Source organism: Uloborus diversus, chromosome 9 (assembly GCF_026930045.1).
Source record: "Uloborus diversus isolate 005 chromosome 9, Udiv.v.3.1, whole genome shotgun sequence".
In the NCBI taxonomy this organism is placed as follows: Eukaryota; Metazoa; Arthropoda; class Arachnida; order Araneae; family Uloboridae; genus Uloborus; species Uloborus diversus.
In genome coordinates, this window is record NC_072739.1 from 7,437,747 (window position 1) to 7,455,722 (window position 17,976).

Below are 17,976 nucleotides of genomic sequence, written 5' to 3' on the forward strand. Positions count from 1 at the left end.
ATGGTTGGAGAAGCAGATTCTGGGAAAACATCTTTCATCAAAAGCATTAAAGCTAATTTTAAATTTCTCACAGTTAGTTCACAGGTGTGTAGATCTTGATTTTAATTTAGTGTTTGTACTATGTTAACAGAAAAATAGACTACATGTAAACAAAAAAAATGTACCATTTGGAGATGGTACATGTGTGCTTCGATAAGAACAAATTAGTGCCTAGAAGACTGCGAATGTGAATACTATGGGTTAAATTTTTTTTAGTACCGTAAACAGGGGCTACTTAGACCTGAAATTTCATATTTTTTGCGAGTTTTACACTTGTTTTTCGTTAAACCAATAACATGAACTGATAACCTTGTTTTTACCACTTTTCAAACATTTCATGTCCTTTCAAGATTTTCCCAAATCACCTATACTCTGCTTTATCACAAATCAGTTTCAAGTTGTACTGTTTTCTTGCCATTCATCTGAAGTTTTACGGGCTCTTCTGCATATCCTTTACATTGCAAACCAAAAAAGTGGACTGCCAGCTCTTTTTGAATTTGCAAGACCAGCACACTTTTCAGAAGTTAGCACACTTTTTTCCTAGTTCTGTTTCAAGATTAATATTTTCTTTCTTGATTACTTCAATGCCTCTTTCAGTTGAGCACTAAATGAGTCATTTGTGCTGCATGTTTACATCTTGAAGAAAATTATTTGAAGAATATTTTGCTGTAGCACTTTTATTGGTGTTAATTTCAAGATTTTAAGCCATTGAAAAACTTCCATTACAAATATGTTGATTATTTTTCATTTTCAAAGCAGTAATTGCTCAAACCTGACATGAAACTACCGAAATAATGAGGGAAACAATGACAATTTTGAAGTAGTTTATCTGACAAAAATTAAATAATTTGTAGGCTCGACAAGAAGTTGTTACTTTTGTTTTTCTCCTGATCATCCCAAATTTTTCCTAGGGAAAGCTGTAACACTTCCTATCGGTCAAACATCTGTTTTCTCTTAATTTTATTTTCACATCATATGTTGTTTAAGGATCCATTCAGTCCCTACCCAGTCAAGGTTTCTTCTCCTGTCTTGAATTCTTACCTCACACACATTGCCACATGGCATGGGAGAAATTGCAAATTTCCTCATTCAGTTTTGCAGTTGATGTTTACTTTTTCTGGTATCCTGTCTGATACAGAGGAGCATGTTAGCAATTGAACTTGAGAAGGCGGCAGTTCGCAGCTGCAGACCACCTCAACCTTCAAAAAACCACTTTAATCTTCAAAAATTCAACTAAACTTTCAAAAAAAAAAAAAAAAAAAATGCAGTTTTAGATTAGGATACCAAATTTAAAAAGCTTATGTATAGCCTGGAGCAAAAGAGAGTCTGTGGGAACATGATTCAATTGTTTAAATTTATCAAAATGAAAGATGTTAATGGATTAAATTTTTGCGGGGAAAGCAGGACAAGGGGTCATTGTTTTAAGCTATTTAAATCTCTGGCTAATCTAGAAATTGGGAACAATTCTTACTTTGGTAGGGTTGTGTGGGCCAGGGGCGGCAAATAGGGGGTCAAGAGGGGGCGGTTGCACCCCCAAATTTTTTGAGCAGAATGATAGAAAATGGATGAATTCAATTTATGTAAGTCGGAAATAAATGTTCACTAAAGGAAATCTCGCTGGTTCTCAGCAACTGTTTGATGAGACTCGACACATTCCCAGTCTAACAGAAGTGTTTTTCGTTAGTTGGATGATGACTTAGCAATTCATGAAGTATTTTCGGCTTTTTCAGGACATAAAAAACTGATAGAAAACCATGGTTAATTTTAACTAAAGATGACATTGCCTCATATAGGCTAAATATTTCACACTTGTGTGCCCAGTGTTACGATGGTATGTCCAATAGGAGAGGCTCGTGAAAAGAGGTGTGGCTGCATGGTTTTCTCAAGAAAATTCCTTGATATTTTACATTCACTTTTACGCTCATTTTTTAAGTTTATATTTATTTAATGAGTGTTCATCGCTTTCTTCTGCTAGAAACACGTTTCAGCTGCTCAATACACTATAATGCTTTGATAAAAACTTCTTCAAAATGCATGTGATTATTAAAAAAAAAAAAAGACATATTAACCAAATACCTTTTATGGGACTCTATAGTTATGCAATCTCGAAGTGACACAAGATAGTCTTCAAGAGTTAAAACGATAAAACCTTTTCTCTATAACTTCAAAGCAGTGATTTGACGACTGGAAGAATTATTGCAAAACGATTCTTTCAATGGTGAAAAAGCTCATGCCCTTTAGCATGTATGACTTCGTTTGAATTTTTATCCACTTTGTTTGCATCGAGAAAAGGTTTTTGAAAAATGCTTTACTTTATCAAAATATATCTTCAATCCGCTACTCGACTATTCAAACCACAGTTCAATCTGCAATTGATCTGTGTGTACATTTCAATCAATCGTGAAATTTTTCAAAAAAAAAATTTTCTTCCTCCTAGCCAATTTTAAAGAGGCGAAAAAAAAAAAGTGACAAAAATCCACATGATAATGTGAAGTCAAACATTAATTTTTGAATATTTTGTATGAAGTAATAGATTCAGTTTCGAATGAAATTAACACAAAATTTGATGATAATTATTTTTCTATATGGTTGGCTGGGATTATGGTTACTTGGATTGGATTTTGAAAACGAAAAATAAAATGTTTCAACTGTGAGTAAAATTTTTAGCACGAGGAAAGAACAATTACAAGCAATATACCGACAGAATGATTTTCACATCCAGAGACTTCAGTTTCGTCCATATTATGGGCTCATCAGTCTGGAATAGTGAATAACAGAGCTGGAGGCAGATATCTCATTGAAGCTGCGAGCACCGACATGACTAGATTATTCAATGATGACAAGTTTAAGTCCCTCACAGTTTTTGAAGTAGCATGGGTGATTATGAAGAGCAAGATATAAAAAGTGTTTTTATACATAACTTTGTGTTACTTCAATTATTTTTTAACTATTACAATCGGTTCAGCTATTAGAGAAAGATGTTTTTTGTGTCTCAGGAGGTTAGAGAAATATTTTCGAAGCACAAAGGGGAAAAAAATACCTTTTCTATTTAGCTGAACTGGCAAAACAGCACGACATTGGGCACTGATAGTATTAGTAACACGATTCCCTGCTCTTCCGAATTCGAAAAATCATGCATTATAACTTTTCCAAAAGGTATAAAATCTTTAGCAGCGAGATGTTTTGTGTGATAAATTTTTAGTCAATGAATCAAAATTTTAATTGTTTCTAAACAATAATTTTATTCATACTAAACCGATTTTATGACAACTTCTTGTTAGCTAATGTGTGTTTGGTTTGGCTTTGGGGTTATACATATTTAAGAAATTCGACCCCCCAAATGAAATGGTGAAATGCCGCCCCTGGTGTGGGCTCTTTGAATAGCTTACCGAAAGAGGCGGTAATGAGCAAGGAAGTAGATAGCTTAAAGAGGGTCCTTTGATCTTCATTGGGGACTAATAAATTGACTTAGACCAGCCTGGCTGGGCCCAGAGTCTGGTCGTCACATCTGTATTTGTAGCTTTGGATTTTTCTCCCATTAAAAAACATTGTTTGATCAACTCACCAAATTATGTTTTTCCAATTGTTTTGAAAATAACATAAGGTTGCTTCAAAGTAACAGTAGGATGTCTTAGTGTTATTCCTTGGATTAGATGTCTTACTGTTGCTCTGAAGCAACGATAAGATATTCAGCAAAAATTACTGTTAACGTTAACCAAACTTCAGAATGTCATGAAAGTTTACCGGGTATTTTTTTGAAGATTACTAATATCCAAAAATCATATTGGTCTGTCAGTCGTGGTGTGATCCATGTGTTGGACCGGAAATTTGTTAAATAATGTGTTATTGTAGTAGTATGGAACAAACTGGTAAGCAACATTAATGCCTCTTATAAATTTTGAAAAATTTTCACCCTTAACTTCAATATGGTAAATGCTCAATTTTTGAGACAATGATCAGTTTCAATGTTTATTTAATAAAATTAAATATGGGTTGGTGTAATGTATTATGTTCTTGACGAGACCATAGCCAGAAATATTATTCAAAGTGGATTTTCAATTTTTTTTCTCTTAAATTTCTGAAAGCTATTTTACCACACATTTTCCCAAAAAAATTCAATATTTTAGCTCTATGGGTAAAACCATTTAAAATTAAATGTAAAATGTGCAATTATGGAGCAAAAAAGGGAAGGGAAGACGTTATTATGTTTTTAAGCACACAGGAATCAGAGCTTGTTGAATTTGGAGGGTAAGCATAGATATGGTCTTCAGTCAAAGGACTAGAATAAAGATTCCTTGCATTAAAATAGCTATGGGGGATCTGATAGTTATTTTTTGAATCTTAAGTTGGGGCGAACCTTACCTGTAGCATTGTAAAGGCTACACAGATCCTAATCACAGCATTACAACGTTGTCAGGTTGCCCCAGTCTAATTATGTACTGAAAACATTTGGCCAAAATGTATGAGTGTATGCGAAATTCAGGCATCAGTTGTGTACATTATACAACTGTTACACTTTTTTTATGATATATTGCTTACTTTTTTGTATATTGTTTAAAATTTAGGTTAAATCTTCAACTCTGCATAAACTTATTGAGGATGAATTAGAGAGAACAAAAGGAAGTATGGTTCGACCAAGGCGAAATAAATTGCTTTGCTTTTTGGATGATTTAAATTCAGCATCTTGTGACCAATACGGTTTTATGTCTGTACTAGAATTGATTCGTATGACAATTGACCATAATATCTGGTACAGTGATATCAACCGAAAATTTAATGCTATTGAGGTAATACTTTATTCTTGTTCAAAACTCTATTTTTATGTCTATATTTATACATAAATATTTACAATATTTATATGCATTCCCCCATGCAATAACCCAGAATTCAAGGTTTTTTTGTTTACACGTTCAGTTTTGTGAAGATCTTTTCTTTCCCTCTCCCCTTCTCCTTTCTTTTTGAGGGAGGGGGAACATTGTTTTAATGTACTTTCTATTTACTGCTGTTAGAATTGTAACTATGAGGTGTTTTCTGTCACAGCTTCCAAACTCAAAATAAGGATTTTTTTTTTTTGATTCAGTAATAATAGTTCAACAAATTATCATTCTACTATTACTTAGTTGATTTTATTTTTCATTCTTTTGAAGCTCAACTCTTTTTTTTTTTTTAATCACCTTGCTTATCACAATGCAGTTTACTCCTGATTATCTGTAGACAGCTTACCCACAGTGCGGATTGTCCATAGTCTTTCGCACTTTCAAAAGAATTAAGCTGATGAGTAACTGAATGTAGATAAATGCACCCATTTTAACTTACAAGTGAAAAATGTATTTTTGTGCATTCATATTTGTTTCTTCCCCCTCTTTTCCAGTGACATAAAACCTTCCCAGGTCACTGAAACTTGATTTTTAGATCTATACTACTTACTGCTTTAGATGTACTCTACTTACTGAATTTCGGATCTACAGGTGGTTAACAAAATAATGGAAACACCTTAGATTTATTGAGAATTCTTTGTTAGTATGGTGTAAAACCCTGTTGGCATGTAATACAGCTTGAAGTTGCCTAGAAATTCGTTCACAAAAGTGCTGATTAGAATTTTGAGGAATATTTTACATTTATTATGAAAATATTGTGAAAGTTCTTTTATAAATTCTTCATGAAAGTACAGTGGCTGCCACTTATATGAATCATGTTTGTTCTGCACGGTTTTTATTCCATAAAACGGCTGATTCAATAAAGCAGCTGGGCCGTCATTCCAAGCTCGTCAGCTTGCGAGATCGAGATTTTCACTCACGTGATCGGTTGTGACGTAGAAATCTCGCAAAGTAGCATTTTAATCTACTCGAATCTATCTTGCGGCTAGGTTCGAGTAGATTAGAATGCTACTTTGCGACATTTCTACGTCATAACCGATCACGTAAGCGAGAATCTCGATCTCGCAAACTGACGAGCTTAGAATGACCACCCTGGTTCAATAAATCTGGATTTTGTTCTGTTTTTGACGATTTGATTCATTAAAGTGGTTGTTTCAATTAACCACTGATTCAATTAACCAGCGTCCACTGTATTATGAAAGTTTGCGGCGAGATGCTGGTGGAGGATATTGATTTGTATTGAATGCTCTAAAACAAGCCATAATGGTTCAATTGTATTGAGGTTGGATGTGCAGGCCATACTAGATGTTTGCCTTCATCATTGTGCTCATCAAACCATGATTGAACACGTCCCCCTGCATGAATAGGTTCATTATTATCTTGAAAAATTCCATCTCCTGCCAGAAACAAAGTTAACATCGTAGGATGGACCTTGTCGGCTAAAATTTCTCCATACTTCACCTCTCATCCTTCCTGTTAGAGCTATGATTGGTCTAGCAGCCAAAAACCAAGACACAGCTGTCCATATCATGACAAATCCAGCTCCATGATCGACTGTTGAAAGGAAATAATGATAATCATACGCTTGTGCAGATGTCTTCGAAATGACACTCCTCCTGTTGTCGGGAAAATGTAAAAGACAATTTGTCAGACTATAATATTTCTTCCACTTATTAATCGACCAGGTTTTGTGACTTTACCGTAAGTCTACCAATCTTTAAAATATTGCCGTTTATAGCATGTTATTTTCAATATTTAGTACAGCTGACCTCTTTTATTATGAGCCCTGATTTAATGAGAACCCAAATTTAGCGAGGAATTCAGAAATATTTAGTTGGTACAATAATAGATCTATGAGTAATAATAATAAATAAAGTAAAAGATAATAAAGTAATAGATGAGTCAGAGATTCTGAGAACCAGTGACGATGGCCAATTTTTCAAGTTTTATTGTAGAGAAGCATTTAAAAATTGTATATTTATTGATGCCAATGTTATTGCTTCTGAGGATACTGTTACTCAAATTCAAGTTGAAAAAAAAAGGAAGAAAGTGAGACTGATAACGACGAATATAAGGAATTTAAAGCTGAACTACCCTCTACAAACTCAATGATTTTTGATGTGCAGAGAAACTTTTAACTTTCTTTGAAGCTATGGGTGCAAATGACGATGTTTCTTGGGTCATGGGTACTCCTCGAAAAATGATAACACAAGAATCAGACAATAATAGAGCTCAAAGCAAATTAACCAAGTTGTTTGGAACTGTACAGAAATAAAAAGGAACAAAGAAATCAAATATACGAAATTTCATGATTTTTTTTCTCAAACTCATTTTTTATGTGCGCTTGGTTATAACGAGCAAATTTTATGGTCCCCTTGTTCTCATTATAAGTGAGTTTGACTGTACAAACCAAACTTTTGAAATGGTGAACTGAAATTTAAATAAAATTATATAGTTTTTAGAAACACAGAGTTGTTACCTAAAATGAAGGGGGAAAATAATGTTATTCAAAGAAAATACCTAGGTATTCTGTATTCTTATCACTCATCAATATTATTCTTTCACATAACAGGATTCAAAAAATCTTAACCCATTTTCTGAACTTCATATCATTTTGTCTTTTTGTTTTTCAATGAAACAAATTACTACTTCTTACTTATTTCATACTTTTGTTTATAGCTTTGTTTTATTTTTATTGTTTCCTATTTTAATATTTGTGATTAAATTTCATATTCATTTTGACCTAGGGTGTACATTTCATGGCTTCTGTGACTCCTCCTGGCAGACCTGGAAATCAGATTCCTGATCGCTTGTTGAATAGATTTTGTGTTATCAGGCACTTTCCTCCTGAGGTAATATTCATGTATCTTAACATGTTAAATGCATGTCAGTATGAATAAATGTATGTAAAAATGTTCATATGAATAACTGAATACAAATTTCTTGAATTTAAAATTTTATTCTGCATTGAATTTGCTTTCATAATTATAACAATGATTTCAAACATCAGATTTCCACTTGTCTTCTAATAAAAAGGAAGGTATAACTCGTTTTCAAATGGTTAAGTCCATCTAAATTGAAGAACTAAATATCTTTGACTTCTAATCCTCTGTCATATCTTCTAATACTTTATTTCATGAACATAGGAAAAAGATAAAAGGGAAAGTTCTTTTCTTTAAATTGTTTCTTTAACACTAGAAAGACGGCGTTTTCCGTATACCTAGAAAGACTAGTAGCGGTCATTTTGACTGCCATACTTAAAAGATTGGAAGTTTCTTCTTTTCGGGATTTTTATTCATAGAAAAGATTTGTTTCAATATGTCAGAAATTGATTTAACATTTTAATCACAATATTGTATGCAAATCAGTCTCAGACCGTTTTTTGTTTTTTTTTTTAATTTTATGTTTGATCAAGTGAAATACACATGCTTTTGATAATTGGTATTGAGAAAGAGTAAACTTGTACAAAAAAGAGGAACTTTTCTTATGTTATAACTAACAAATATTTTCCACCATGTATGTGTTTGTTTTCAAAACTACCTATATATCGTACGCAGTATATTGTACATTACTATCTTTTACAGTATTTGGAAATACTCATTGTTTTCACTTTGGCTGTCTGTATATCAGCCATAAACATTTTTTTTTTTTTTTGCAATCAGAACAAATGTTCATAGATTTATTTCCGCATTGTTCCATTTGACACTGTTTTAACCATTTTTTTGAGGTAGAGACTTTATGAGATGTAGCAAACTTGATCAGTGGAGGTGACTCAGAGAAAATAGAGAGTTCTGTTTTTTAATTTTTCTCTTTTTTTTCGGCGTCGGGCCCTTTTCCCTTACTGGTTTCTATATCTTGCGCATCAGTTTTTATTAGCGATTTTTCTCCTGATTTTGACTCTAAAGAACAGTCTTTTCTGAAAATCTAGGCCCCAAAAAATGTTTGCAACAATCGGATGAAAGCAAGTTATTTTCATCGTTAGGAATATATTCCTCATCAGATAAGCCAGACTGTTCATCTGAACCAGAATATGTTTTAGATAAATCTGCAACATTTTCAGGAATTCATGTACTGATAAGCTTGTCAATGAATATGTATAATATGTATAGCCTGGAGCAAGGGAGGGTCAAAGGAAACATGATTCAGTTCTTTAAATTTGTCAAAATGAATGATGTTGATGGATTAAATTTTTGCACCGAGAGCAGGACGAGGGGTCACTGTTTTAAGCTATTCAAATCTCAGGTTAACCTGGAAATAAGGAAATTCTACTACTTTAGCAGGGTCGTGGGCACTTGGAATAGCTTACCGGAAGAGGTGGTAATGAGCAAGGGGGTGGATAGCTTTAAGAGGGCCATTGATCTTAGTTAGGGACTAATAAATTGACTAGGACCAGCCTAGACCTGGGCCAAGAGCCTATTGCTAGTCGTTACATTTGTATTTGTATTTGAATCCTATATTCAAGTACTACTGCTAAAAAATGTTTGTGTGAATATGAAGTGGGTGAGCACTTCAATATCACAGAAGGAAAAAAAGATCAATTTTTCAAGCAAATCACATGTTTTGGTGCACAAAGGAATTCCAGCACAAATTTTTGGAATCCACCTGTTTGTACTTACTTCTTTTCAGACCCATAATGATGTCCAGTCACCTGCTTTCCAAATTTACCTTTATCAACATTTCCCCCTGTGCAGATAGCAGAAAAAATGAAACCATGCGACCAGCAGGTGTTTCTCATTTTCCTAACAGTTCAAAGAATTAAACCCGACCAGCAGGTGCTACTCAAGCCCAAAAGAACATTACTCATCCTGACAACTAACAATAAACCATAGTATGCGCATCTGGTAAGAGAAAAGTGAACAAAACCGGAAGCACAAATAACAGTTAATTGAGCGGTCAAAATGACCGGCGTCAGTCTTTCTAGGTATAACCATTTCTAGCGACTGTAATAATAAACCTAACGAAATAAAATTTACTTTTGTGAGATCTTTATAAATAGTTAGGAAAAGTCAACGAAGGAAAAAGAGTTAGGAAATTAAATGCAGCAAATATGTGCATTTGAAATACTTTTGGGGTCAAAATGACCACTTCTGTCTTTCTAATGTTAAAACATTCAATTTTTCTTAACCCCCCCCTCTCCCCTAAAAATAGTTATCCATGTGCATGCCCATCGTGAAATATAAAGTTCTCTTTTGCATTCAATTTAACTGTTTTTTTATAGCACATTTTTTTTAACACATTTATAACAAAATGTCTAATGAAAAGTTATAACATTGTGAAAATCCACTATAATATTAAAATCTGTTCGCGTCTGTCTGTCTGTCTGTCTGAAGATCTATCTTCTCGAGAACCGCTGCGAATCAGGAGTCAAACGAGATACCGATCAATTCGAAATTTTCCAAAGAAAACAATAGGACCAATCTCGTAATTGTACGACTTTAATTGGCGGAGATATTAATTAAAACGTTAATTAACATAACGTTATTCAGGAATTTTTATTTCTTTCCTGTTGCCATTTTGCATATGAGTGAGCAAGTAAAATTCTAATAATTCTTTTTAAAGAGATTTTTTGGCTGCTGTCCAAATCTTAAAACAACGTTTCCATCTAGAATTTTTATTTTAAATTAGTTTAAAATTGGTTGCACTATTCGGACATTGCCTTTATTTTATCGTCTGTCTTTTTTTTTAATTTTTGCATTCAACGTTCTTAACTTTTTTCAGGATAGGAAAGTTGTTACTTTAGCTTTGTTTATTGATTGTAGTGTAAGTTTATCATTCACCGGCCTCATATTTTGGTACATTTAGGAGGTGTGACTAATTATGTTTATTTTGTTGGATCTTTTCCCATCACATGGGTGAGTTTTCGAATTGTAATAACTCTCTTTTTCTTTCCTGTTTCTATTTTTGAAATACGGTTTGTATCGTTAAAAGAACATGTTAAATTAAGATTGCTTGGATTTCTTTAAGTGAAACATAGTTGAACAGAAAAAACTGGTTTTAAGGTTTTTAACTAAAGCTAATTTGGAATCTGATGACTTTAAATTAATGCTTATTGGTATTTATTTAGTCTTAGTGATTTAGTTTCACGTAATCAACCACAAAGTGTGTGTCATTTTAAGTAAAAAGCTGATTGTAAGTGTACATAAATATTTCAGATATAGTCTATCAGATGTAATTCATTTTAACGTGCGCACAGATTATAGTTGATAATGCATATATTTTCATCTTTTGTGCTAATTGAAAATGCTCATAACTTGTATCATTGATAACTATGATTAACGTTAAAGAGATTGTTGCCAAAAATAAGCTCTACTTGTGTTTTGCAAACCTTGCATGACGCGTATTTATTTACTCCTTAGCGCTTTAGAAACTAATGTCAGAGTAATACAAAAACATCAATTGGACATCTCTTTCATTTTTTAAGTAGCCCGTGCAACGCCGGGCACGCAGCTAGTTTATTAATATTGTGTGTTAGCCGATCAATATTGTGTATTAGTTGTATTTCATCAAAACTTTATTTCTAAATTTTTTTTTCAATTTATTTATTTACTAGTGGTACCCGCACGGCTTTGCCCATAGTAGAAAATTAAAAGGTCTTTTGGTTTGCCTGTATATTTACAAATAATGGAGGGGGAATTTCTCGCCAATTGAATTGCCCATGTTACGGTGCCACATTATGATAACTTGGTAATTTACTCGTCCATCTTATGATAATTTTGCTCTGGAAAATGTTCTTAAAATTGGAATAGAAAAAGAACAAAATCGAATTTTCGAAAAATCGCTTCAAGGTGCACACTCTCATGCTACAAACTAACTTTGAGCCAAATTTCATGAAAATAGGCCGAACGGTCTTGGCGCTGAGCGCGTCACAGAGATCCAGACAGAGAGACTTTCAGCTTTATTATTAGCAAAGATCAAGTACAGTGCTGTTCAAAATTGTATGAACAGCTGAAAAGTACACCAAAGAAATTTATTTCTGAAATAATTGAATGAAATGCATACTTTTTGTTCCTGCTGGAAGTCATTGTAGAATACAGAAAATTTAAGAATGTGAAACAGAACTGCTTTGTGATAATTAATAAAAAAAATCAGTGTGAAAACATGGACAGTGAACTTTTGACCTAGAACATGCCAGCAATTAATATTTTACTTCTCCTTCTGAATCACTTTTATCGGTCCCGATGTCATGGAATTTGATTGTTCCCTTAGAACAGTGCTGCCAAACCTTCCTCCTGGGAAGGTGATCCATGTGGCCTTTTATGTTGAGTGCTACAAATCAAAAACTATGTTACAGAATTTTCTAAAGCAACAGATCTTCTTCAGTTTGTATTTAAAATCACTTGTTTCAAACAGTCAGAACTTGATTTCCAAAAAATGGATGGAAACTTCATATTAATAAAATCAGCATGTAGCAATGATAGCATCAATTCTTGATTTGCAATTTTCTCTTCTTTTCTGCTTTTTACCCTGTCATCTAAAAAGAATTCAACTAGATTTAGAATTCATACGTGTAATAGCCTGTGAGGTTCAAAGAAAAAACTAAGTGTACATAAAAATTTGAGTAAGAAAAGAATAAACTTCACCTTGACCCTCCCTGTATTTCTAAAAGTTTATTTGCACTAAAAAACAAATAGGGTGAATGAAGGGTTGAGGAGGGGGGTAGAACCAGCTGAACAACTTGGGTGGCGGGGGGGTTTCATGGATATATTTAACGTAATTTGCATAAAAAAGCAAAAAACAGCATCAATACTGCTGTTCTTTAAGAACAGAATTTTCAAAGTTGTTGCAAAAAATGATCTGCAAAACAACATGTAAATTATAAATCTGTTGCAAATATAAATCCAAATCCCTTAGTTTGCATTTCTTCATTTGAGTAATATTTTCGTATATAACAATAGCAGCATATTAGAGTAACAATGATTATGTTTCCTTCATCAATTATGTACTGATAAGAAAGTTATATTTGAAAGTAGCAGTGATGTTTTTTAAAGAAGGAATGTCTTTTTTAGTTTTTCTGCACAATTTTCAATTGCCTGAATGTCAATTAATTATTAATATTTATTAATTGATATCTATTTTTTCCCTCTTTTTTTTCTTTTCTTTTTTTAATTTTGTATCCCAAAATCCTGTTGCTTGATGTTTTTATTTCTTTATTTATTTTATTCATTTGTTCTTTTATCTTTAGGATTCCGAATTGGAGCATTTCTTTGCTTCGGTTTTAAAAAGCACTTTTCGACATTCATTGGAGTTGCAAAGTTTAAGTGAGAAACTAAGTGCTTGCACCTTTAACATTTACAAAGCTGTTTTAAGTGAATTTCTTCCAACTCCTAGCAGATTGCATTATCAATTCAGTCATCGAGAAGTCAGGAAGGTATTACAGGAAACTTATTTGCTATTTTGTAATCTTTGAGTAAATGATAGATGCTTATTTATAAGCAGCTTGATAAAACAACTTACTATATCTAACTATATCTTTTTCTTTATCCTTTCTGTACATAGGATCATAATGTCTGAAGACATTGTGTTTAGTGGATTAAGTTTTAATATTAAAGGTACAAGTTATTTTTTGCAAATGAATAAAAAAATGTTCATCTGTTGGGACTTTGGGCTAAAGCTGGAAAAAACTACAGCTGCCTAGGTAAAATAATAAACAATAAGCATTTGAAGGTACAACTGTGAGTTTATTTCAAAGGTGCTTTTCTCTGTGCATGAGTTGTATTTGCAGTTTTTTGACTTTTACATGCATATGTGCTACAGTGCTTAATCCCGAAATTACATAAATAATAATACAGTCAACCCTTGTTTATCGCGGTTAATCATATTAACCAATACCACAATAAGTGAATTTCCACAAAACAGGATTATTTGTTTATAAAGCAAATGTTATCCTATTCAGGGCATATAAAACTTCTTTACAACCTTTTAAATGGGTTTTAAAAATAATTAGAGTTTTATAGACCAGTACTAGGTACTTACCTCATTTGAACATTTTGAAGTGAGGATCCTATTGATCTTCATGTTAAAGAGATGTAACTAAAAGTATTTGAGTGGTCACCACTGCTGAAGCACTAACAATCCTAGAGCCATCTTGAGTTGCTCTGGCTACATGTTTGTACTTATTGCACGCATAATCTAGAACTAGGGGAAGCGTGGCTCTTTTCGAGGCCCCTTCTCCACTGACTTTTTTTTTGAATTTACGCCCACCAACGTCCTTTCGGATATAAGGCGCCTTGCAGTCCAATACAACAGAGATGCAGTAGCAGAGCGGGAAAGCTCCCTGAAGACAACATCCTTCAGCACGTCAAGAAGAACGGGGCAATCAAAAAGATGCTCCCCTGTCATTTGCTTAGTCCCTTCACATAGTGGGCACAGCGGAGAACTGGCCAGTCCCATTTTAAAAAGATGGGCTTGTAAGTAGTCGTGACCAGTAATAAGACGAAAAGATGTAACCCTTTCAACTCTAGGGAGAAGGGAAAGTTGCAGTCTTGTTTGGTCTTCAAGAAGACACGCACAAGATTTTCCTCTGGCAATGCCATGGAGAGATGAAATTCTTTTGAGCCTAATATTGCTCCCAAGATGTTTCTTGGCATTTCGAAAAGGGATCGGTAGGCAAGGTGGATTTAATGTTGAAGCCTCTTTATCCAACAAGTCAGCTTGCTCGTTGCCATGGATGCCGCAGTGGCTTGGTATCCATTGGAGCACAACGTCTTTACCGGTCTCAAGAAGTGAACTAATAATGAGTTTACATTCAAACTCAGTCTCTGTTGGGAAAAGGTTATAGTCTGTGATTGACTGTATTGCAGCTTGGGAGTCAACAAAAATAACAATTTTTTGGCAAGAGAGCTCAGTGACAGCCCTAAGGGACATATAAATTGCAAAAACTTCACCGTCAAAATTATCTGACCAGGCACTAAGAGATTCCTTCAGGCTGAAAAATTTGGAAAAAGCGCCAGCACCATCCCTACCTGTGGAGGCTGTGGCAGATCCATCCATATAAACGTGAAGCCAATCTTGAAATGGATACCTTTCATGAATAGTAGCCAGGGCAGAAGCCCTTAACTCAGCCTGTGAGGAAGAATGTTTACAAAGAGGCTGCACCAAGTCCAAATTAGCAGTAGCGTAATTTAAAGTACCCGGGAAAATAGACAGTCTAAAAATTGTGCTGTCTGATGCTCGAGACATCGAGGTCTGTAGCAAGTCAATGAAACTCAAATAAGAAAGGATGTTGTGTTTTGAGTCTGAACTGAGGAGGGATGTAGCTGTTCCAAAAAAACTGACTGAAAAGCAGTTAAATTCAAAAGCAGTTGTTAAAATTTAAAAGGTTTTCAAAAGAAAATGAAGATAACAAATTGTGTTGTGACTTTCTTTACAAGGAAACATGATAAACGTTGAAAGAGGTTTTGGTCAATAGCTGTAAATTTTATTTTTTGACTTTTGCAATTGTTGAAATGTTACTCTTTGTACATAAAATACTTACTCCAAACTCTCTTGATGTAATCTTTTTTTTTTAAAGAAAATAACTTTTTGAAATTTATTCTTCTAGGTTTTTGATCGCTTGCTCATTGCAGCTCCGGAGCTTATTAGCAAATCTCTTTTGATAAGGTTTTGGTGTCACGAGTGCTCTCGGGAATTTTCTGACAAACTTATGAATGTGGCTGAAAAAGAACGTTTCACAGAAATCATGGATGAAATTGTGATGTCTTGTTTTTCTGATGATGTTGGTGATATGTCTAACATTCATAACACTTGGTTTGGTTAGTAATTTATTTTTACATCTATTTATAATGAACTGATTATTTATTCTTTTTTGTTTCATTTTATACATGTTCGTTTTGTTTTACACCATATCAAAACATTCGTTTACTAACTTATAGAGCCCTCTGCTGGAAATTTTAGATAAGTCCCCGCCAATAAGGCAGAATTCAGTCTAAACAAGTGAAAGTTTTCAATGTTCTGTATGTAATATATATTACTTAACTGTAAAATATATTACCTAATTAAATAAAATGTATTACCTTTTTTTTATTTCTTGTATTAATTTTATTAATGTACTTTTAACAGTAAAATTTTTAAAGGAAGATAAAAGTATTGTTGAAGTTGAAGATATCATGATTTTAGAGAACAAGTTCCAAGAATCTGTGGATGTGTTGAACAAGCATGGCTTTCAAACTCCTGTTCAAAGAAATGAACTTCCAAATTTAACAGAGGATCACTCTCTCCTAAACATGGTCTTCTTTAAGAACTTTGTTGATCATGGTATGTATAAAAATTTCAAATGTGTTCAGTAAAAGTTCAACCTTTAATGTGTATTAAATTTGTGATTCATAACACATTAAAAGTTCAACTTTTAATGTGTTATGAATCTCTGTTTAAAACTTTAAATTTATTCAATATGCAAACATTTTGTTAATGTAAATGCCTGTTAATGTTAATGCCTATGTATGTGTGTATGTTACTATAAAAGGTCGGGGCCTTTTAAATTTGAAAATTCACATAACGAAGACCTCAGCAAAAAACCAAATATTATCGGTTAATCACCGGTCATTGTTGATGTTCTCCAATATCGGGCTTTCACAGTAAGTGGTGTGATAATTTAACCAGAATCACTTAGAGCACAGAATTTAGCAATAACAATGTAATTTTTGCTGATTTAACAAATAAATTGTCAGTTTGACATTTTAAATTAAATTTTCTTGACATATTTTCACATTATTAGAGAAAAGAGCATTTTATCCATTCGCCATAAAAAAATTTCAAAAAAAAAAAAAAAGAGTTTGCTTCTTAAAACAACAGTTTAAAATGTTTCTCTTTATTTTTTATAAAAAGGTGTAATTGTCTTGGAAATTCTTGGTAAGGAAACCACCAAACACTTTTAGGAGGATCATGGAAAGCAAGAGCAAAGATTGTTGGGACCACAAGCACATTGTGTGTATCATTGCACAATTCCAGGCTTAGAATGCTAAAAATGTAGTCTTGAGCAAAGAAGAGACCGAGGGGACATGATTCAGTTGTTTAAATTTATTAAAATGAAAGATGTTATGGGGCTGAAGTTTAGCACTGAAAACAGGACAAGGGGTCATTGTTTTAAGCTATTTAAATCTCAGGCTAACATGGATGTTAGGAAAAATTATTATTTTAGCAGGGTAGTGGAACCTTGGAACAGCTTACCGGAAGAGGTGGTAATGAGCCCTTCAAGGGAGTAGATAGTTTTAAGAGGGCCTTTGATCTTCACTGGGGATTGTAAATTGACTAGGACCAGCTTAGCTGGGCCCAGAGCCTGCTGCTGGTCATCACTTTTGTATTTGTATTTACTCCACAGAAAAGTACACAATTGCCCCATGACATGAAAATGTGCAGGATACTGTCTAACCACAGATTGTATGGAATTGCCAAATGTTCAATTAAGAATAGTCTACCTGAATTGGACAGGGGAGGGGGAGTAAAAATTTGATGTGCATGTTCTGCTCATTTGAATGAGACTGCTTAATTTAGATGATAACATACATCTTCAAAAGCTGACATCCCTGAAAACTAATAGATGCATCTATTTCCGCTTGTAAACCGAATGTCTGCCTTTCCATACAATCCGTGGTCAGGTCAGACAATATTTGTGTACCCAAAAATAAGACAGTAGTTTTAAATATTTGATACCTAAAGGTAAACACCACAATGTGAATTTGTCAAAAAAAAAAAAAAAAAAAACTGAAATTTAAAATTACAAACTAACAGCAAACCAAAGAGAATTTTTCCAATTTCTAATCACTACTAAACACAAAACCAAACAAATTAAGGCTATGTAGCCTCCTCACCAAAATGGTCAGTTCTACCATCTGAGACGTGTTCTTTTTATTATTGCTTACTAGACAATGGAACAACTGAATTTTTGTACTTTTTTGAATGGGAATACATTTACCCCAGGTACACGTTTACCCACCTCCACCCCAACTCTGACAGTAAATGCAGAGTTTTAAAAAATTATTCAAATTTAACAGTGTTCATTAAAAATTCACTTAAAAATCACAAATATTTATGCAAATTCATGAAACAATAAACCTTTTTTACA

At 33.4% G+C, this 17,976-nt stretch overlaps 1 protein-coding gene across 1 annotated transcript in view; it reads left to right on the plus strand.

The window, feature by feature from the left end:
* LOC129229736 (dynein axonemal heavy chain 2-like) overlaps positions 1-17,976 on the plus strand; it is a 146,147-nt gene that overhangs the window by 39,777 nt on the left and 88,394 nt on the right. Inside the window, exons 13-16 of the mRNA XM_054864103.1 lie at positions 4,605-4,826; positions 7,664-7,768; positions 15,457-15,667; positions 15,975-16,169. Of these exons, the coding sequence (XP_054720078.1) occupies positions 4,605-4,826; positions 7,664-7,768; positions 15,457-15,667; positions 15,975-16,169 (733 nt within the window). The remainder of the gene's footprint in view (positions 1-4,604; positions 4,827-7,663; positions 7,769-15,456; positions 15,668-15,974; positions 16,170-17,976) is intronic.